General features: G+C 47.6%; 1 protein-coding gene across 1 annotated transcript; it reads left to right on the forward strand.

The window, feature by feature from the left end:
* The first annotated feature begins 12,715 nt into the window (after positions 1-12,715).
* LOC100193854 (uncharacterized) lies at positions 12,716-21,060 on the forward strand. Its single transcript, NM_001138935.1, has 9 exons — positions 12,716-12,903; positions 13,145-13,234; positions 14,252-14,340; positions 14,587-14,650; positions 15,105-15,182; positions 20,136-20,212; positions 20,290-20,356; positions 20,439-20,546; positions 20,766-21,060. The coding sequence occupies exons 2-9, from the start codon at positions 13,163-13,165 to the stop codon at positions 20,793-20,795; spliced, it is 585 nt and encodes a 194-aa protein (NP_001132407.1). The 5' UTR covers positions 12,716-12,903; positions 13,145-13,162; the 3' UTR covers positions 20,796-21,060.
* The last annotated feature ends 1,729 nt before the right edge of the window (positions 21,061-22,789 follow it).

Below are 22,789 nucleotides of genomic sequence, written 5' to 3' on the forward strand. Positions count from 1 at the left end.
CCACACAAAACGGGGGAGTTGATCCAACAGGGGAGTGAAAGCAAAGTAAACAAGGTTTCAACTTGAGATGGCAATAGCTCTGTTCATCCAGCCTCTCAAGGGCACTGTACGGGGGTATTTATAGGTGCCTGAGTGCCTAGTGTCTTGTAGTAAGGACGCATGTGCCCTCAGGCGCCTAGGCTATCCCCAGAATATTCCCATAAAGTGGGGTTACAGACTGCCATTACAGAAAAGCCATTACAAATCGGGCCCGTAACACACTTAGCCGTGTGGGGCCTATTACAATGGGTCGAATTCCCCGTGGGCCTCCGGGTTGGACGAGGGCGCAGGACAGGGCGACCTCATTGTAAGCCTTCGTCTTGCAATGCAGTGGACGAAGGGTGGAATCCGTCGGTCGTTTCGCCTCCGTTGGTGCGGCGAGATTGGCGAAGGCATCGAGCGAAGGGTAGTGTCTTCGCCTTGGCCCCAACATTTGCCCTCCGAGGGACCAATTCGACTAAGTCATCTGGTGCCGAAGACGTCGCTAGATGGTGGAGACGCTGCCCTCGCTCGAAGTGGTTTCGCGGGGGTTTTTGATGTGACCGTTGATGGACGACGTAATGTTGGAGTGCGGGTTTCCCGAAGTGTCGTGTCTTGTGTATAAAAGGGGGTGGGGGCGGCGTAGGTCAAGTTCGCTTACCTTTCTGAGTACCACAAAACCCTAGCCTCCTTTTGAAAACCGCTCGTCCGCTCGCCTGCCCTCCTTGCTCCTATTCGTCGGAGATCTGGCCCACGTCAAGCAGACCGCGCGCCGCCGTCGACGGTACGTAGCCATGCCGTCTTCTTCCTCGTCTGCTGCGACCACGCCGACGATCGAAGCGTCGTCCAAAGATACCTCGACCAATGTGGCGGCGGCGGAGCTACATCCGGGTGATACGGTGGAGTTCGGCGTTTCGCGGATTTCCTTGGCCCACTTGCAGGATATGCAGCAGTTGGGATATTTTGGCAGCGGGGTTGGGCGTGTTCCGGGGGTAGAGGAGGTTCCCGAGCCCGAGGGCGAGTTGGTAGTTTTTGAGGAATTTTTCACAACTGGCCTTCGTCTGCCTGCACATCGGTTTGTGTTGGAGGTCCTGCGGAGATTTGAAGTCCAGGTCCACCAGCTGACACCTAACACCGTGGTGGCCCTGGCGAAGTATGTCTGGGCGACGACTTCGTATGGCGGTCAGCCTTCTGTGGAAGTCTTCGCCAAACAATACTGTCTGCACTGGCAGAAAAGAAAAATTGGACATAAGATTGCGCAGTTTGGATCTTGCACTTTCACGCCGAAGTTCGGCAAGACTTCGATGGAAGTCGTGGAGTTGGTTCCCTGTGCTCGTAATGAGTGGGGCAACTGGTGGGATTTCTGGTTCTATGTTTCAAAGGGCGAAGTCGAAGACCACCCAGGGCTCCCTGTGGCCATTATGTGCTCCCATTATTATGTGGCGTACCCGCAGTTTGAGGTGGCGGAGGATGATGAGAATGAGGGAGCCCTTCGGAACGCTGCCCGTACGAGTAGTGGGCGCGATTTAGTTGAGGAATTCATCGGATATGGGGTGTGGCCCTTGGCGCATGGATGGGCATTGGGTGAAGTATGCCCTCGCGAGATGCCCTCCCTGGGTGGGCGGAAAGTGCGAAGTCCGGCCTTCGCGTTGGATGTGTGAGACCGGGATCCCGCCGCGGTCGTACACGAAGCAGAGGACGGGGCGGTGCGTATTGTGGGCCGTTATGTGCCGAAGACGGAGGCCCTGCGGAGTTGGGATATTCGCGGATCCAATGATCGGCTGAATAGGGTCTTCGAGCTGAATCACTTGCCGTACGGCGGCTATCCCGGGGATGACGCTGTCGACCGCCGCGGGAAAAGGCCAGTGGCCGTGACTGAAGAGGGTCCTTCACAGGAGGCCGCCCCAGCCACTAAGAAGAGAAAACTAGGTACTGCAGTGGGGGAATTGGGGGTCTCTGATAGTTTTGTTGTGGAGTTGATGGGGACGTGTGTAGCCCTCGGGGGGAGGATGTCTTCGCCCGAGCTCCGGGAGTCTTCGACGCGGATGCTGGAGGTTACCGGGGGTCGATGGCCCAAGAATGTTCCGATCCCCCGCGTGGCTGGTGAAGACTTCTTTATGTCTCGCATGGCTCGTGATTTGAAGGTGTTTCCTTACGGACGGAATATTGCTGCTGTTGTGTCGGCAATGATGAACAAGGACCGTCAAGACACTGCGCAAAAGTGTCGGGCGGTCGTCAGGATTGCAGATCCTATGAGCGAGGCAAAGAGGGCGCGGGGGAGCGCGAAGGTTGCTGCCTCCGGCAGTAGCAAACTGGTGTCGGCTGTGAAAGTGGCTGCCCCTAGACCCAGCAAGCCTCCCTCGGGTGGACCCGCAAAAGGATGGGAGCTGCCTTTGCCGGGGAGACGTGTTGCCGACTTCGGCACGAACATCAGTGTCGAGGATTATTTTGTTGGTAAGTTTTTTTTGCTAGTTCTTTGACTGTTCATATGTTGCACGATCGGGTGAGGGGCAATTGGTTGTTGTCCCGCCTTCGGCGGCAACCACGTCACCGACGGCAGTGGTTGGGGCGAAGGGTGCCGCGCAGGACCCGTGGGCCGCCTTCTGCACGAGCGATGAGATTCTGTCAGCCGTTGTTGCTAAGGACGTGGCGGGCTCCATGTCCCAGCGGCTGAGGGAGGCATCGCAGCAGCTGTCGCAGCAGCTGAAGCAAGTAAGTTGTGCTAGACTTCAATGTTTGTTATTTCCATGAGGGTTTGGGTCTCATGTGTTTTTGTCAGGCGGCCGACTTCGCTGACCGCGTGGCGTCGGGTGTTCTGACTGCGGACGTGGCTGCCAAAGTCAAGGGTCTTCGGGCGCAGCATGCGGATGCTGTCCGGGAGAAGTCGGCTGCGGAAAGCAAAAAACCGCAGGCTCGCGGAGAAAGTGGCTGCCATGGAGGCCGAGAAGACGGACCTCCGGCGCCAGCTGGCGGAGGAGAGGAGGGAGGCGAATCAGGCCATCGCTAAAGCGTAGGCTGCGCGAGCGGAGGCCAAAGTGGCGTGGGCGGAGAGCAGTCTCGCCAGCCAACGCGCCGAGAAGCTGGAGGCAAGGTTCAACGCCCTGCGCAGCCACGTGGACAAGGCCGAGGCCTCGACGCGCTCGGAGGTCGAGCGGACGCACGCGCAGTTCGTGGACGCGTACCGCGAGCTGGGTGCACGGACTACTGACTTCGAAGCACCCGACCAAGAAGCAGGCCTTCGCTTCCTTGAATGGTTGCAGGAGGAGCTGCTGGTGCTCCCGACCATTGTGGAGGGTTTCATGTCCTTCGCCTCCCTCGTCACCTGCGAGGGGACCATGAATGCATTGTCCCACGAGAGGTGCAGGCACTACGAGGTCTTTGACCAATCAGACGAGAACTTTGAACGTGAAATCTTCAAGGCCGAAGACCCTATGGTGAAGCAGACAGTGGGGGCACTCTTCGATAGGATGTGGGGTCCGCACGGTCGGGAGGCGGTCAGGGAGCGATCCGACCGGGCGATAGAGTAGGTAAAGGTTATTTTTGTTTTTGTGTGGTTATGTGTGTGGGTATGTGTGGTTTTGCTGAGTGAGTGTGCTGGTGCTGCAGATGGCGCGTGCCGAGGACGTCGAGGACCTTGGAGGTCTGGCCGGCGCGCCGCTCGAGGCTACGGAGGTCAATCCGGTGCCACCCGTGGATGCCAGTGAAGGCTCCTCGGCTGTACCCGTGCTTAATGTGGCCGGTGAAGACCCTATTCAGTGAAGGCTCGAGGCTACGAAGTCTGTTTGAGGGTGAGGAATTGAGGATAATGTTGTTCAACTATAGGGAGATGGGTATCATCCCGAAGGTTGAGCCAATGTAATGTGTGATGCCCTCGCTATATGTATGTAACCATAATTTTGTGTGACAAAGCTACGCGCTTTCGTTGATCGGGTCGCTCCCGTAGGCTTATGTACGAAGTTCTTTAGAAAATACTTCGATTTTTCGTACCTGTTATTCCGGCTGCACCCGTAGGTGACTTTTGCGCGGAGTCTTTTAGAAAAGACTTCGATTTTTCGTGCTTATTATTCCGGCTGCACCCTTGGGCGACTTTTGCACGAAGAGTCTTTTGGAAAAGACATCGATGTTGCATACTTATTGTGCTAGTCTGGCTGCACCCTTAGGCGACTTTTGCATGGAGAGTCTTTTGGAAAAGACTTCAATTTTTCGCACTTATTGTGCTAGTCCGGCTGCACCCTTAGGCGACTTTTGCACGGAGAGTCTTTTGGAAAAGACATCGATGTTGCATACTTATTGTGCTAGTCCGGCTGCACCCTTAGGCGACTTTTGCACGGAGAGTCTTTTGGAAAAGACTTCGATTTTTCGCACTTATTGTGCTAGTCCGGTTGCACCCTTAGGCGACTTTTGCACGGAGAGTCTTTTGGAAAAGACTTCGATTTTTCGCACTTATTGTGCTATTCCGGCTGCACCCTTAGGCGACTTTTGCACGGAGAGTCTTTTAGAAAAGACTTCGATTTTTCGCACTTATTGTGCTAGTCCGGCTGCACCCTTAGGCGACTTTTGCACGGAGAGTCTATTGGAAAAGACTTCGATTTTTCGCACTTATTGTGCTAGTCCGGCTGCACCCTTGGGCGACTTTTGCACGGAGAGTCTTTTGGAAAAGACTTCGATTTTTCGCACTTATTGTGCTAGTCCGGCTGCACCCTTGGGCGACTTTTGCACAAAGAGTCTTTTGGAAAAGGCTTCGATTTTTCGCACTTATTGTGCTAGTCCGGCTGCACCCTTGGGCGACTTTTGCGCTGAGTGTCGCACGCGAGGGTGGCCAGCGCTGCCCCTCGCGGTGACTTCGATGTGGTCGAATGCCGAAGACCGTCGATGCGGTCTTTTTCGACATTGTCTTAATTTTTTGCGGGGGATTTTTGCGTGTATATTACATGGCTCCGCCTCATTAAAAACCTCACCCCCCGGGAGGAAAAGAGTGCGGGCCAGAATAAAACTGTTTGGTGAATTACAAGGGCGTGTAAGCCCCAAGGATTCAAACAAAAAATTTACGGAGATTGTCGATATTCCAGGAATGCTCTAAGTCTTCGCTGGATGGCGTTGTTAGCCTGTACACGCTGGGGGACGACTTTGTCTTGACGATGAAGGGACCCTCCCACTTTGGCTCCAGCTTGCCCCGTGACTCTGTCCGAGCTGTCCGGACGAGTACGAGGTCCCCTTCGTTGAATTCTCTCGGGACGACTGTGTGGTCGCGCCATGCTTTTGTTTGAGCTTGGTATTTGTTGAGGGCCTGCAGGGCGAAGACACGGTCTCCGTCGATGAGATTATTGGAAGTTGGTTCGTCTACGTCGAGGACGGCTGAAGTGCTTGTCCGTGGTGACCCGATTCGCGGCGCAGATCTCGTGACTCGATTCGCGGCGCAGATCATGGCGGGCCAGTAGAAGCCTTGACGGATCACCTTGGCAGCAAGGGCCCTGGGCCCCGCGTGAGAGCCGCAAGTCCCGTTGTGGACTTCGCACAGGATTTGGATGCCTTCGGTCTCGGTGACACATTTAAGTATGGGTTGGCTGACCCCCTTCTTGTAAAGTTGGCCTTCAATGAGTGCGAAGTCTCGGCTTCGGTGCTTGAGGCGCTTGGCCTCGTTGATGTCACTTGGATGGTAATATCCCTGCAGGAACAGGGTGATTGGCGCGCGCCAGTCTTCGGTCATGATGAGGTTGACTATGCGGTGGCCTTCGGTGTCGTTGGTTATTTGTAGGCCCTCTAGGCTGCGGACGGCTAGCGTGCCGATGACATGGTAGAACACGTCGGAGGGCAAGGCCTCGCCTCTGGCTGCTGCTTTGGCCAACGCGTCGGCCTCCTCGTTCTTGGCACGATCCACATGTTGCAAGGTGATGTCCTTAAATTATCTCTCAAGACTGCGGACAACCGTGAGATACTGCATGAGTGCGGGGTCCTTTGCTGCATAATCTTTCTCGACCTAGCTGGCAACTACTTTGGAGTCTGTTTTGATTATGCATGTAGTGACACCAAGCGCCCGTAGCTTGCGAAGGCTGAGGATGACAACTTCGTATTCTGCTACATTGTTGGTGCATCTGTCGGACTCCAAAGCAAAGCTGAGGCATGCTGCGTATCTGTGTTTGACCCCTGCAGGAGACGTGATGACTGCAGCTGCGCCTGCCCCCGTATGGCACCATGCGCCGTCGCAATGGATGGTCCATACCTTCTCTGCAGGCCCGTCCGGCTGCGTTATTGGCCCTGTCCAGTCAACGATGAAGTCTGCCAGGACTTGTGACTTGATGGTTGTCCTGGGCTCGAAGGTAATGTGGTAGCCGGAGAGCTCGGCTGCCCATTTGGCGATCCGGACAGACGCCTCCGGATTTCTAAATAATTCGCCGAGTCCCCTGTCTGAGGTGACCCATACCTTGAATGCTTTGAAATAGTGGCGCAACTTGCGCGATGCCATAACAACTGCGTAGGCAATTTTTTCCAACTCCGTCATGTTGCATTTGGAAGTCGTGAGGACTTCGGAGACATAATAAACTGGACACTGCCGAGTTGTGCCCTCTCTGGTCTGCTCTTGGACCAACGCTGCGCTGACTGCGTGCGGCGAAGCTGCGACGTAGAGCAACAGGGGTAGCGAGGGGTTGGGGCTGGTAAGGATTGCCAACTCTGACAGGTGCTGCTTTAGTGATGCGAAGGCCGCCGCTTGCTCTGGCCCCCATGCGAAGTCTTTTGCGCCGCGTAGTGTTTTGAGGAAAGGTAGGCTTCGCTCTGCGGACTTGGAAATGAATCTATTGAGGGTGGCCAATCTTCCTGTTAGACGTTGGACGTCTCTGGCTAACTGTGGAGGCGTCTTGTTGATGATAGCCTGGATTTTGGTCGGGTTGGCTTCGATCCCGCGATGCGACACCAGGTAGCCTAGTATCTTCCCCTGACAAACGCCGAAGACACACTTTTCGAGGTTTAAGCGAAGTCGTGCGTCCCGCATGTTCGTGAATGTTTCTGCGAGGTCGGCCAGATGGTCCTCTTTGTTTTTGCTGGCGACGACAATGTCATCCACATACGTGAATATGTTCTGGCCGACTTGGCTCTCAAGAACTGTCTTGGTGAGGCGAGAGAAGGTGGACCCAGCGTTCTTTAGTCCCTCTGGCATTCTGACGAAGCAATACATGTCGAAGGGTGTGATGAAGCTGGTACTGGCCTTGTCTACCTCCATCATATATATTTGGTGATAGCTCGAGAAGCAGTCAAGGAGTGACATGACTTCGCATCCGGCCGCACTATCGATGATCTTGTCGATCCGAGGCAGCGGGAAATTGTCCTTGGGGCAGGCCTTGTTGAGACTGGCGAAATCAATGCACATCCGCCACTTGCCACTCTTCTTTTGCACCATGACTACGTTGGCGAGCCACGTACGGTAGGCAACTGGTTCAATGAAATTGGCCTCAAGCAGGCGGTGTACTTCGGCTTTGGCAGCTTCGGTTTTTTCATCATACATTTTGTGCAGTCTCTGCTTCTTCGGCCGCACAGAAGGGTCGATGCCCAGGCTATGTTCGATGATAGTGCGACTTACGCCGACCAGGTCGAGGGCGGACCAGGCGAAGGCGTCCTTATTTTTGGAAAGACAGGAGATGAGTCTCTCCTCGTCATGTGAAGTAAGGTCTTCGCTTATGATGACCATTTGCTTGGGCGTTGCTTGGTCAAGGGGAACTGTCTTCGTTCCATCGTTGCTCTGTAGCTGTGCCTTTGCATGCTCGTTGGCGGTTGGACGGGCGGCCTCGGGGACTTCGCGCTGCGTCGTGAGGCAGTGTACGTTCCTTTGCCCTGGAACGAAGTCTCGTTCAATGTTGCGCGCGGTCTGCTGATTGCCATAGACTGTGATCACGCCTTGTGGACCCGGGATTTTCATGCATAAGTAAAGTCCGTGAATGGCTGCTTCAAACTTGTTGATGTAGCCCCGACCCATTATGGCGTTGTACGGGTATACCATGTCCACGATGTCGAAGGTGACCTGCTCACTTCGTGCATTGGGTGCTACACCGAAGGACAGGGGTAGCTCTATCTTGCCCACAGGAAAGGTGCCCTTGCCGCCGAAGCCATATAAGGGGTTGTTCGAAGGCTTGAGTAGACTATGGCTGATGCCCATGCGGTCGAAGGCATGGAGGAAAATGATGTCCGCCTGGCTGCCGTTGTCAACCAAGACTTTGTGCAAGTCCCAGCCTGCCACGCTGCAGTTGATTACCATGGCATCCATGTGAGGTGCGCTGCGCAGGTCGACATCTCTGGTGTCGAAGGTTAGCGGCACGTGGGACCACTTCGTTTGCACGACTGGGCCGGTGACGGCGACGTGGTTGATGCTTCGGTAGTGGTCCCTCTTCTGTCGCTTCGTGTCGAAGTCGACGCTGGACCCCCCAGTGCTCATGTGAATGACTCCGCGATATGGCTGATCAGCGAAGTCTTCTTGCTTAGGTGCTTGGGGGTGATTTGAGTGGTGGATGTTTGGCTGATGCGGGTGCGGAGGCTGGAGCGGAGGAGGTACGATTTGTACCTCCTGGTGGTGTTGGTATGCGTGGTTAGGTGGATGCTGAGCGGGGCCGTGGTTGTATGGTTGTGGGAGGTGGTGTTGATATGTGTGGGCGACAACTCTTGGGTTGTCAACGGGTTGCGCCTGGGACATCCTGTCCCTGGTGGCCTTCGTTTCTAGGCAGTCCCTCGTCGGGTGCGCGCAGTCTTCACCGTGAAATAGGCAGTAGAACCTGCGCGGCTGTTGTGCCCGTACTCGACCCCGACCACGCGTGCCATTGCCGCGGCCCTGGGGGGATGATCTTGACGGCGAGGGGTCTCACCAGCGAGGTGCTGGTTGGCAATGTTGTGCACTTGCTGTTGACTGCAGCTGTCCCGACCGGAGTCTGACTGCGAAGGTCTTGTCCATGTTCGGCTGGACTGCGGAGGGTCCTTGGGTTTCCTCTATGACTCGACCTTGCGCTGGTGGAGTTCCTCGGATCTGGCATATTTTTCAAATAGTTGATAGAGCTCCTAGAGGTTCTTTGGTGGGTCCCTGATGCAGTGGCTGTAGAGGACGCCAGCCCGAAGGCCACTGATGGCGTAGTGAATTGCAATTTGGTCGTCGACCGAAGGCAGTTGTGACTTGAGGGTCACAAACTTGCGGTAGTACTTCCGCATAGTTTCTTTCTCCAGTTGCTTGCAGAGTGACAGTTCGGCCAAGGCGTCGGTGTCTGGGCGGTACCCTTGAAAGTTGAGCAGAAATTTGTCCCGGAGACTTCTCTAGGAGTCGATAGACAGCGGGGGCAACCTGGTGTACTAGATTAGGGTCGGGCCTTCGAGGGCAATGATGAAGGACTTGGCCATCGTGGAGTCATCCCCTCTGGACGATGCGACAGCGACTTGATAGCTCATGATATACTGTGCTGGGTCGGTGCTGCCGTTGTACTTGGGGTAGGCCCCTGCCCTGAAATTGGTGGGCCATGGTGACACATGTAGGTGCGGCGCTAGGGGACTCTGCTCATCGAGGTAATTGACGCCTTGAAATGATGCGACGTGTAGGATGACGGGTCCGCGCTGAGGAATGAGAAGGTCTCTGATTTGCGCGCATTGTTGGAGGGGCGGACCGTGCTGCAGATCATGTTGTCCTTCGCGCTGCATGAGCGCAATCTCTTGTTCGAGCTCCTGAGCCATCTGCTCCTCGTCTCGTATCATCTGGCGCACCTTGGCCTGCGCGGAGACACGTTGGCGCTTGGCCTCGAGGACCTCTTTCTGCTTCTGGAGGTTGTGGTTCTTGATGCGCAAGGCCCGCAGTTGTAGCTGTTCCTTTGCTGAAACGCCGATGACTTCGCCATCCTCAGTGGCGTCCTCGCCCTCTAGTGGAGTGAAGCCTGGGGGTGGTTGCGGTTGTCCTCCGGAGCTGCAGGTGTGGAGGGTGCCTTCGGGTGTAGGTTGATCATTATGCTGTCTCTTGCTGAGTGCGTCGTCTTTACAGGCTTCTTTGTGGGTGGTGTCTGCAAGGGCCTTGCCCTTTTTCTCGGCCAGTAGCGCTGCCTTCGCTGCTTCGTCAACGGATGGGGATACCTTCGAGCTAGCTCTCTTGGGTGCCATCGCGGGTGGTTTTTTTCGTAGCACGAACGGTGGGCGCCAAATGTTGGAACTTGCTCTCCTGGGCAAGTTGATCCAACGGGGGAGTGAAAGCAACGTAAACAATGTTTCAACTTGAGATGGCATTAGCTCTGTTCATCCAGCCTCTCAAGGGCACTGTACGGGGGTATTTATAGGTGCCTGAGTGCCCAGCGTCTTGGAGTAAGGACGCATGTGCCCTCAGGCGCCTAGGCTATCCCCGGAATATCCCATAAAGTGGGGTTACAGATTATCATTACAGAAAAGCCATTACAAATCGGGCCCGTAACACACTTAGCCGCGCGGGGCCTATTACAATGGGCCGAATTCCCCGTGGGCCTCCGGGTTGGACGAGGGCGCAGGACGGGGCGACCTCGTTGTAGGCCTTCGTCTTGCAATGCAGTGGACGAAGTGTGGAACCCGTCGGTCGTTTCGCCTCCGTTGGTGCGGCGAGATTGGCGAAGGCATCGAGCGAAGGGTAGCGTCTTCGCCTTCGCCCTAACATACCCGCTAGAGGGCTGATGTGTGGGCCTGCCATGCAGGCGGAGGGGCTACTGGATTCTTATTAGCCACATGCAATCTTCTGACTTCGGGTCTCAGAGGCCTTCATCTTGAGGTCTTCGATATCGCCCCGTCCTCTGCGTGACACCATGAGGGAGTGGTAGCTCCTTTGTAGGCATGAGCCTTCGCCTTGGTCTAGGCAAGCTACTCTAGAGTGAGGGCAACAGAGAATGGGGTCTTGAGGACCTTCGTCCTCCTTGGCTTGGTGTCTTCGTTGTTGATCGAGCCCCCATTGCCTGCAGACCCTAACTGAGTCTAGCGGACTCTTCGATTCATGTGAAGCGGCCTTCGCACGAACGCCACAGCCTTCGTACGTAGAAGGGGGTCTCCACACGTTCTTGGGGCATGTCTGCGTTGTGTTGGCAACCTGCGTATGAGGTTAGTGACAGGCATGATAGAGGGCAGATTCGGTCTTCGCCCCTCACTTCACCTCCTCCACTCCCCTCTCCAATAACAAATTGGAGAGAACAGATGAAAACGAAATTTCTATAGGTGTCTTCAGGTAATCTGGTTAACTTAAGGGCCATGCAGACTGAACTTACTACTTAAGTGACCACAGTGGCTAACTGCTGTCACGCTGGAGTGACCATGTCGATGCCATGTCGGATTTTAGAACGTTCTAAAGGGACACAAGCTTGTCATTAAACAAAAGACAACATTAATCTCTCAAAAAATGCAATTTTGGAGTTTATAAACCTAAATATCTACTCCTATAAAGCATTAGTTTCGATGGTCGTCCTGTGTCAACACTTTTACAAAAAAAATCTTACATTTCTTCAAAATTTATACGTAGTCATCACTTTTATAAAAAATAAAACTTCCTCCATCGTTGTGCATCACGCGTAAAGAGCGTAGCACGCCTCGCCTAACAAACAGATAAGATAAGCCTTATCTTTCGCATACACAACCACCACAAGTGTTTTCTCCTCCGTCTCATTGTTGCCCTCGTATATTAACCACTAACTTTCACACCTATAAAGCACTAGTTTCAACGGTCATCCTAGTAAACAATTTTAAAAAATCCTTACATTTCTTTAAAATCAACCCACAATCATCATTTTTTAAAAAATAAAAAACTTCCCCCACCGTCGTGCGTCACACACGAAGCGATTAGATCTGTTTTTCCTTCACGTGATTTCTTATCTTCTGCATACACAACCAACCATACAACCACCACAAATGTTTCATCCTCCTCATTGTTGTCGTTGTATATTAACCCTCAACTTCACGTCTCCTTACCCATCTCTGCTTACCTCGCCTAGATTATTCCTCACAACCATAAAAAACATCGAGCAAACCATCCTGCTGGTCTTCGTCTCACCAGTCGCCGCTACGACGCCCCACCTGTGGCGCTGCCTTTACCTTTCCCTCGTTGGCAGGCGCCTTGAACCACTATCGTGACTCTCCGCTACCATGCGTCTCTATAGGCGTGGCTGAACAGCCAAGTGGAGAGGAGGCGCTCTAGATATCGAGTTTAGTTTTATATTGGTTGTGTCAAAAAAAATGTGAGATATTTTATCGGATCCCAAGTTTAGTTTTGTATTGGTTGTGACAAAGAATTCGTGAGATATTTTATCGAATATTTATGTGTGGTTGAGACATATGAGTATGATACTAAGGGTCTGTTTGGTTCAACTTATTTTTAAGGAGTTTTTTCTGAGAATTTGATTGTCGAGAGAATTTGAGTATCATGGAGATCACATGTGAATAAAGACAAAAGAGTCCATATGATTTCAGATGTAGAAAGTGACGGTTTCCTACTATCACAACGACTAGACCGATTCTGTATTCACGTTAATTTTAGATGGTTTTAACTAAATTGATTTTTGTAGAAGCAGATTGAAAAGATAGGTGTTTCTACAACAACTATGGTGATATGATGGAAAAAGCTGAAACATGGCCGAACTGTTCTCCCGTGCATTTTACTCAAGAAAATGGAAATAGTAGAGGAAATGGTATCAACGTGGAACAATTGGATCTATACCATTAAAAAATCCAAACTTTAGATATATATATTTAGTGACCCATATAGAAGCCCATTAGTTCAGCACAGCACATCTTCCTCGCAGCGCCGGCGCTCCATCTTCCGCTCCCTCCCCCACCTTCGATCGGCACGCAGGCTCGGCGTCGTCGTCAGCGGTTCCTCCTCCCGCCTCTCGCCAGTAGCCTCGCGCCCTCGCCGACTGGCGACCCTGCGTGCGTGCCTCCCGCTCTCCTATCCCCTCGGTGGACCGTCAACGACGCCTGGCCCCGTCGGCTGCGCTGCGCGGCTGGAGTGCACCGGGAGCTAGTTGCCGCTGCTCCACTAAGACGGTCGCGCCGCTTTGGGAGCGCTTATGCCCCAAATCGAAGCGTTACCCGTCCGCTTAGCGTTTCAGCGCGCTAAAGCGTGCGCTTAGTGCCGCTTTTTGGAACCCTGACCTTAATTTATCTGCAGCTTGAAGGGGCTGGCAAGATGATCGGCGTAGGGAAGGCGAAGCAGTACGCCAACGTCCTTGACAAGCCCCTCAGCCGTGGCAGGCAGGAGGTATGTGCTGTCTCCGCCTTGAATCTCCATCAGATCTGCGCGCGCGCTGCCTCCCTAGATCAGTCCTCGAGATGTCGATATTTTTCTGCCATGTATCTCATTGCGTTGGGATGGCGAGCTTTTCTAGTTCCTTGGTCCCCCCATATGCTCTAATAGGAAGGCACTAGGGATGTAGCCTGTAATCTGTAGGCAAGTCTTGCAGCCTGTGGGAGCAGTGGCGTGAGATGTGGTTGCACTTTCGTGGGACGTGTGGAACACTGTTGATCAGTTTTATATAAGCAGTGGCAAGGTTACTGATCCGCAGAGCCTGACTTATGTGAGATGCTAGCGATCTGTTAATTCTGGTGTGAATAACATTAATTGTTGGGCCATCCATAGAATTTTCACCTGATAGATCTAGGTTAAAAATGAATCTGTTTATTCCTTCTGTCATCCCAGCCCATGAGTTTTTGACAATTGTCCCAGAGAGTTCTTTCTTGGCAAAAGTTTGAACCATTTAGTAGTTTCAGAAAAAAAAGGACCATGAAGCAGTTCTCTCATATAGGCACATAAACCATGTTAATGCATGACCTGTCAGGTGGAAGAACGCTAGCAACATTTTTTTTTTCATTTTTCTGGTATATAAAATAAGTTTTTTTTGCATCTATATAGCTAGGGTAAAGAGTCGTCTTTACCATAGTACTCTGGAAGCAATAATTTATTGGAGTTTTGACTGCCATGTTGCATTCACACCGTGGCTCCTGATCCCTGCTGTCAAATTTATTATTCATTCCCAATCCCAGCCATCTGAGATTGTTTTGCTTTCCACAAGAAACTGATATCTGAATTGGCTCCTTTGTTGAATGTTGATGTTACTCCCCCTTTTAAAGTTCCTGTCAATTTTTGCAAACGAGAGGTCAAAGACTATGATGAGCTTTCCTGATATGCTTGATGATCTCTAAGTTTTCTAGGAAGTTTGCTTTCTCTCATTGCCTTTTTCTTACCATACAGGCTTATTTAGTATTTTGCCTATTGTAGGTCAGTTTGAGTGCATTTGCATTCTTGTTCTCTGAGTTGGTTCAGTACAACCAGACTCAAGTTGACAACATTACTGAGCTGGAACGGAGGTAACTCTATTGTGTATATACTTTTCTGATCTTGTTTGATGAATCTGTATTGAGGTTGATTGATTATTTTCTACCATGTCCCTTTGTTTATTTTGCCCTAATTGATATGGGGACATGGGGTGTAGGCATGTAGCTCTTAGTAGTCACCACATGCTACTAACTTGTACCCAGATCAGATAAATTCTTTCAGTAAATTGATTTATAAATCTCTCTGCGCTACATCTGTTGGTTTTGTTTCATGCACAGGCTGGAGGATGCTGGTTATGCTGTTGGTGCAAGGGTGCTTGAACTACTCTGTCACAGGGAGAAGGTTTGATACCAGTTTGTTTGTTTGGTTATACAATGGTTTTTGTAAAATACTGGAACAATTTTTATGCTCCATTTTTGCAAATAATATTTTGTAGTCATATTTCCTTTTACAAAGTAGTTTTGCTTGGATAATTCTTTCTAGCTCGAAATCTGATATAATGTTATATGAGCATTCGAGCACTGTACATTTAGCATAAACATAGTTATAAATTTTCTTGGACTAATTGAATAATAACAACTGTAGGGTCACTGCATCATCTCTTTGTTTTCATTGAATTCTAGAGGATAAAAGGTTCATGGTTCATCTGGTATAACATGTGCAATGATTTCAAGTACTCCAGTTTTTTTAAAGAAAACATAATATCCATGTTATAATATATATTATTTGCTTTCTTTTCCTATACCTTTTGTTTTGAGGCAGTCATGTCTGGAAGATAATTAGATTGTTACTTCAGGGAAATAGACGAGAGACACGACTTCTGGGCATTTTATCATTCATCCACAGTACTGTTTGGAAAGTGTTGTTTGGAAAGGTATTATGTTCTGCCCGTGCCCGTCTTTCTGATTCCTATTCATTCTCACAATTGGGTGATTACAATTTGTATTAAAAAAGCTTTACTATCAGTGACTCCTAGATTGTAAAATACTCCCTCCGTCCCAAAATATTAGTTGTTTTAGCTCTTGATGTTTATGTCTATGTTCAAATGGATGATGATGAATCTAGACACATATAAAACAAATACATTAATTATTGTATGAATCAACTATAAAGGTAAAACAAATTTTATTTTCGGACGGAAGGAGTAACCAATGTCATGGACTAGATGACTAATAGATGCCCAAACCCAAGTGACACATAATAGAAACCTCAAGTCAAGGTCCACGCACATGGATAGTTGTTTTCTGTGCACTTCTATTCAAGGTTAAATCGCTGGATGTATTCCATCCTTTGAAGTCTTTCTACTTCATCTTCCTCGTCCCATGTCAACTTTGGCCTTCCCTGGCCTCTCTTGCCATTGCTATCGCGTCTTGGGATCCCACTACGCAGTATACACTAGTGTCTCTGGAGGTGTTTGTTGGACATGTCCAAACCATCTCAATCGATGTTGGACGACAAGCTTTTCTTCTATTGGTGCTACCTCTAGCCTAATCGTTCCAAACTCGACCCCTTTCTTGTATGGATATAAATCCAACGCAACATATCCATTTTCGCAACGCGAATCTGTTGAATATGTCATTTTTTGTAGGCTAACATTCTGCACCATATAACATAGCAGGTTTTGTCCTATAAAACCTGCATTTTATCTTTCGTGGTTCCCTCTTGTCACATAGAATGCCAGTGTTCTATCTTGTCACATAGAACGTTAGATGCTTGGCGCCACTTCATCCACCCTGTCATGGTTCTATAGCTAATGTTTTCATCAGTACCTAGCATTGATCCTAAATACTGAAAGCTATCCTTCCTGGGCACTACTTGACTTTCAAAAACTATCATCTCCTTCCTCATATGTAGTAGTACAAAAGTTACATTTCATATATTCGGTTTTAGTTCTTTTGAGTCTAAAACCTTTGGATTCTAGAGTCTCCCGCCGCAACGCCAGTTTTCTGTTTACTCCTGCTCGGCTTTCATCAACTAGCACTACATTGTTCGCAAAAACCATACACCAGGGGTATCCCCCTTTATGTCTCTTATGACCTTATTCGTCACGAAGGCAAAAAGGTAAGGGCTCAACCCTTAGTCCTATTCTAATCATGAAGTCATATGCATCTCCATCACTTGTTCGAATACTAGTCACACAGGCATGTCCTTAATGAGTCCAAAGTACTTTGTTGGAACTTCATGTTTGTTCAAAGACCACTACATAACATTCCTTGGTATTTTTTCATAGGCATTTCTCAAGTCAACGAAAATCATTTGAGGTCCTTCTGCTCTCTATAATGCCCCATCACTTGTCTTGCTAAGAAAATGGCTTCCATGGTTGACCTTTTGGACATGAAACCAAATTGGTTCATAGAGACCCTCATGATTTCTCTTTGATGATGCTTGATAACCCTTTCGCATAGCTTCATAGTATGGCTTATCAACTTAATTCTTTGATAATTAGTACAACTTTGAATATCTCCCTTGTTCTTGTTGATCTGTATCATTATACTTCTCCACTCATAAGACATCTTGTTTTGACCGGAAGATATGGTTGAACAAATTGGTTAGTTGTACTATAGCTGTCCCTCAGGCATCTCTATGCCTCAATTGGGATCACATTACCCCTTTCATTCTTTTCAATGCCTTCCTAACCTCGTTCTTGGATTCTATTCACAAAGCATATATTGATGTCACCAAAAGAGGCGAAAGGGCCTCTAGCGTAATGGTTAAGGCTTCCGAGTAGCACCTCCAGGTCCTGTGTTCGATCCCCCTCGGGTGCGAATTTTGGCTTGGTTAAAAAAATCCCCTCGCTGTGCCCCGCCCGCTCCCGGGTTACGTCCTGCGCACCACCCTCCGTCTGGGCCGTTGCAGAGTGGGCGGTGACGGCCCGCTAGTGATGGGGGGCCAGGGTTCGGGGATTTTCTTGGCCGGGACCATGTTTCGGTCTCTTCTTAATATAATACCGGGAGGGCGATCTTTCCCTCCCCGTCCGAGTTTTTTTATGTCACCAAAAGAGTCATCCAACTAAAAGGTTGCATCCACATTCTTCCGATTGAACAATTTGTCAAAAATACTCCCGCCATCTATGTCCGATCTCATTCTCGTTCACCAAGAGGTGCTTTGTTTCATCCTTATTGCACTTGGTTGAAGCCTTTTGTCTTCCTCTCACGGACCGTAGCCATCCTATATATGTCTTTCTATTCTTCCTTCGTATTCAAACATTGGTAAAGATCCACATATGCCCTACCCTTTGCTACACTTTCAGCTCGCTTTAAGATCTTTGCTACCTTATATTTTTTCTATGTTATCCACACTTCTGTCAAGGTACAAACGTCTATAGCATTCTTCTCCTTAATAGCCCTTTGAACTTCCTCGCTCCACCACCAAGTATCTTTAGCTTCACCTCCACTCCCTTTGGTTGCTCCACACACCTCTAAAAGCCACCTTTCGAATGTAGGTTGCCATCTTCTCCCACATGTTTGTGTCATATTGTCATCTTCTTTTCAAGTGCCCTCTTTGATGGCCCTTCCCTTGAAGACTTATGGCGTCTTCCCTTTCGATTTTCACAGTTTTGTTCCCGCAATCTTGGCTTATTTATCCCTACCGGCACCTACCTGAAAACAAAATACCGTTACCACAAGCTTATGTTGAGAGATAACACATTTCTCCGGTATCATTGTTGAAGTGTATAAGTGGATTATTTACCTTCTCCCAACAACTTAAGCTTTTGGGTCGAATTTGTTATTGCTTCCACTCTAACATGATATCAAAGCCAGAGGTCTCGAATTCGAATCTCGATAAAGGCTTTATTTGTCTCTGTCCCTTTATTTCCATGTTTGGGCCTTCCTCTCTGGCTGCACGTGAGTAGGTGTTGAAGTGTATAAGTGGATTGCCTAGTGCCTACCTTTTCCCAACAGCTTAAGCTTTTGGGTTGAACTGGTTAGTGCGTCCACTCTAACAATCACCTTGCAATCCAAGTATGCTTGTTTATCCACTCTTTTTGTGAGGACAAAGTCAATTTAACTAGAGTGTTAGCCACTACTATAGGTCACCAAATGAGATTCTTTCTTTGAAAAGAAAGTATTGGCTATCTTTTTTTTGAAAAACACAGGAGAGCTACACATCTTTATAGATAAGATGAAGAAATGATCTTACAAGTGTTGGCTATCAAGAGGGCAAAAGCTACCGCAAAGTTCAAGACTTCCTCTCCCTTCTGATTTCTACTACCATACCCAAAATCTTCATGAACGGCCTTGAAACTTGCACGGTATAGCTCTAACCATGTCATCTAAGTCTTCCTAGAAAAGTCTCGTACCCTGTTCTTAAGGCGTCGCCTAGGCGTCCAGGCGGAGCTCCAATGCCTAGGCGTCTTGCCCGCCTACCTTGCCTAGGCGTCCAGGCGGTGGTCCAACGCCTTGGCTCGCCTTACCGCTTTAAAAACCATGGTCTCGTAGTACTCTCATCGTGGTCTACTTGGGGGGGGGGGCATACATGCTAATTATGTTCAAGGCCAAAGCACCCAAATAAGCTTGACTAAGATAATCATATCTCTTTGTCTTCTCACATCAATCGACCATTCAAGGCTCTTATCAATCAAAACTCCTACTCCATTTCTATTTGCAGTTGTCCTGGTGTACCAAAGCTTGAAGCCGATATTCTCCACCTATTTTGACCCTTCTATTTAGTCTCTTGGACGCATAAGATATTTACATACCTCCTAACCATTGTCTCAACTATCTCCCTGAACTTACCTATAAGCGACCCTACATTTCAACTACCTAAACAGATCCTAGTTGGTTTGACTAGCTTCTTTACCCTATACACCCAAGCGCCGATAGCGTGCAGCGTGCCATCAAGAAAGCTGCGACCCGATCTTTGCAGCCTCATTTGACACCATGCCTAGATCACGACCCGACGTGTGATCAAGGGGGTGCTGACCTGACCCTTGCCCATTTAACACCATACTTGAGTTTCGATATGATGCGTTGGTAAGAGCCTAAGAGGGTTATGCCCCAATGGATTTCTTCCAGGTTTCGTCTCTATTAGAATGACTAGGTTTAACGTTGGCCTTATCATGACCATCCTTCTTTACTAGGCCTTGAAACTTGCTATGTAGAGATAACATAGGCGGAGTTTACCATCTGAAATTCATCCCAAAATAAGTGCACTTATAGGTAAAAGTATTCTTTTAGTCCCCCCCCCCCCCCCCCCCCCCCCCCGTGGTAGTTATATGCCTTACCTGAACTGATCCTGACGTTTAAGCAGTGATGATACATTAACACTTATTAGGGTGGCCATTTTGGAACACTGTCGGCCATGCTCGTTAGTACAAGCATGTCTATGATAAGACTGAATTATTAGACCGTGTCCACTAGTTTACCCATATGAGAACCTAAAGCATTGTTTTGTACTGTAGATTGTCCTGTTCACAGAGCGGAGTTTGAATATAGGTACAAAGATGAGTAAGCTGCTGGACATAGCCTTACGTTTCATTGAATATCTTGAACAATACTTACAGTGTTGTAGCATGCAAAGACCAAAGAGTACTCTTGGACTCATCTTTGAAGTTAATATGGGTGGTTACAAGTTTATAAATACCTGCAGCATAATTGTTGTAATATATAATATATTTGTATTATTATAGGGTTCATATTTCCCTCAAGTCAGTTTGTTTAGGTTTGGTCTCCACATTTAAACATGGCTGTGTGCCTGTGTTACATAAGAATTTATACATCTCTTAGTATGGTTGACGGTAAATGTTAACCTGCGATATTCTTTTTATCACTGAACTTCGTTCACATGATTGTTTCTTAATTCTGGTAGTTGCTTTATTATGAACCAGGTGGCTGACTCACTTGAAAAGGGAACAGAACACGAGGATGAATACATGATCAGTGAAAAGGAGCTTCTTGTTAACCGGTTTGTGAACTTGTGTACTTCATAAAGCACTTCTTTTCCTTCCAAGTCTAAATTTGATATTCTTTCTATTTGGACAGTTTCATTTCTGTGCCAAAAGACATGGGAGCATTCAACTGTGGAGCTTTTGTTGCGGGCATTGTAAAGGTAGAAATTCCAGTACTAGTGACAGATGACCTTATCATTTTGTTGAAGCAATATGTCAACATTACTTTGTAACTTTTTGTAGGGTGTATTAGATAATGCCGGCTTTCCTGCCGTAGTTACTGCACATTTTGTGCCAATTGAAGGCCAGCAAAGGCCAAGAACGACAATCCTGATAAAGTTTGCTGAAGAGGTAGAAGTTTTTTATCCTTTTATACCGTCAGTTCTCTTTTAGTGTTGCTAATTTAACAATAATAGGCTAATTTGTGTGACCTCCCTTTCTAAACACATTTGATTTCTCTAACGGTAAACGCACTTATTTTTGTCTGGTCCAGAAAGCGCATGCATTTTGTAATTGCATCTGTTTGTTTGAGTATACTATTGAATAAGCTGATTTGAATATTTTTTTCAGGTATTACACAGAGAAGCAAGACTGGGCTGAGTTTTTATGTATGTACACAAAACCTTTGACTAGCCTATTTGTAAGGTGAATCGTTACTGGAGTTTGGTGATTTCTTGTATTTGAGTAGTTCGGTGATTTCTTGTATTTGAGTTATGTAATAGCAGTGTGACTGAGAATAAAAGTTATGTAGGTGAGATCGCAGGTGCTTCATCAGTCTTATTGAAATCCGACCGAAACTGCTGTATTAATGCTTTTCCTTGCATTCACCTTGTATTAAAGGAATCCTTCATCTTTTGATTTTTCGTATTTTGTAGCCTGGTAGCTTTTATTTTCTTTTTATTTGTAGTTTTTGAAACTGTTACATTGTTACTACCTTTATTTTTCTTTATAAGGGATACACACATCAAGGTTCAAACTTCAAAATCGTTGGTGGTCTTGTGGCATCTTGAGGCAAGTAGTTGTGTGCGTGGGTCCTGCTGGCACTTTTTGCTGGCTGTGTTTTCATGCGCAGGAGGATGCAGACCTGCAGTTCTGTGCGCAGTGGAAGTTTGGTGGTCTTGTGTTCTAATTTTTTTGTATTGTACTTTGGTCTATTTTTTTGGACTGTTTTCTTCTCTTAATAATTTAATGAGGGGCAACTCTCCTGCTAGTTCAGAAAAAAAACTTCAAAATCGTTGACTAATATTTAACTATTAATTTTAATTATTACAACACAAACCTAATATAGAAGATTTGTAAATATACTATCCAGTTATTACAGATTTGTAAACATAAATGATATAAAATAAAATAAACAGATGGTTAAAGAGTAATTCAGAAGTCCGTATCATGCTAAACTGTCTTGTAAAAGACGACGGGGAAATTACAACTTATGCAGTTTTGTCCTAGCTTTTTGATTGCCGAACCTTGCTCAAGGTATAGTTAAAAAAATATAAGTATTTATATATTTATATAATTTGCGCTGATTGACAATTTGACCTCCTATACGCTATAGTGTCGAAACTTGGTAAGTTATTTATATGGGCGTTTAAATTTACTAACAAAATTAGGAACTAAAATTGGTACTCCTAATTATTAGCTTCAGTGAAGAGAAGGCTTTATTAACTTCAAACAGTACAAGCCAATGTATTCTATGTTGTTCCAAAATAAGGATGATCCCCAGGTAATATATTTGGAAAATTAAGCTCCTAAAGATAACTGTTCTAATTAATATGTCATAAGAAACATAGTGCTCCTTTCTATGTTTAAAAATGTTGAAGAGCCCTTTATTGAATTCAGATTGGATGTACACATTTTCTCATTTGTCAGTGTATAATGTTGTGGTAGTAGTTGGAGATGAGGAGATGCACCTAGTGACAATGCAGTCCAAATGTGAGAAGGTGCCATGCTTTTGAGCAGCTCAGTGCGCACTAGGCTCTATGTAGCATCCGTTGGCATGTTCAACTCGTTGTATATCTCTTTTCTCTTTTCAACTTACTGTATAGGTAAAATCATCACTGATGTATCAACTATGAAACAAATGTGTAACAAATAAAAAATAGCTTATAATTTCTTAGTGTATGTCAAGTTGCCCAGTATAGACAGTATTGGGCCAGATAGCTCATTGAAGCTCAGATCCCTGGATCATTGCAAAGTAAAAATGAAAAAAAGTCCATTAGTGCCACCACCTTTGCTTAAAATTTAAGAAACCTGAGACGCACAATTTAACTTATAATATTGCAAGTGTCTGCATAAGGCCAATCGCTGATGGTATAGGGCTAGAAAACTTCCTTCTAAGGACCCGATACATATAATTTACATATTTTAAATAACTACTTGCAATAATTAAACCAAAAACATTTGTTTCAATAAATATGATTACTATCACATACAATGTAGACACTTGCATGAAACCAATATTGAATGGGATTTCTCTAGTGAAGTGATTGTTTGACAAATCCCAAAAATATTGAAAGGCCAGCAATTCTCTACAAGTGAGGTATTGATCAGCGTTATTCAAAAGGAATAGATGTACATACAAGACATGAAAGCTC

Source organism: Zea mays, chromosome 6 (assembly GCF_902167145.1).
Source record: "Zea mays cultivar B73 chromosome 6, Zm-B73-REFERENCE-NAM-5.0, whole genome shotgun sequence".
Taxonomy (NCBI): domain Eukaryota; kingdom Viridiplantae; phylum Streptophyta; class Magnoliopsida; order Poales; family Poaceae; genus Zea; species Zea mays.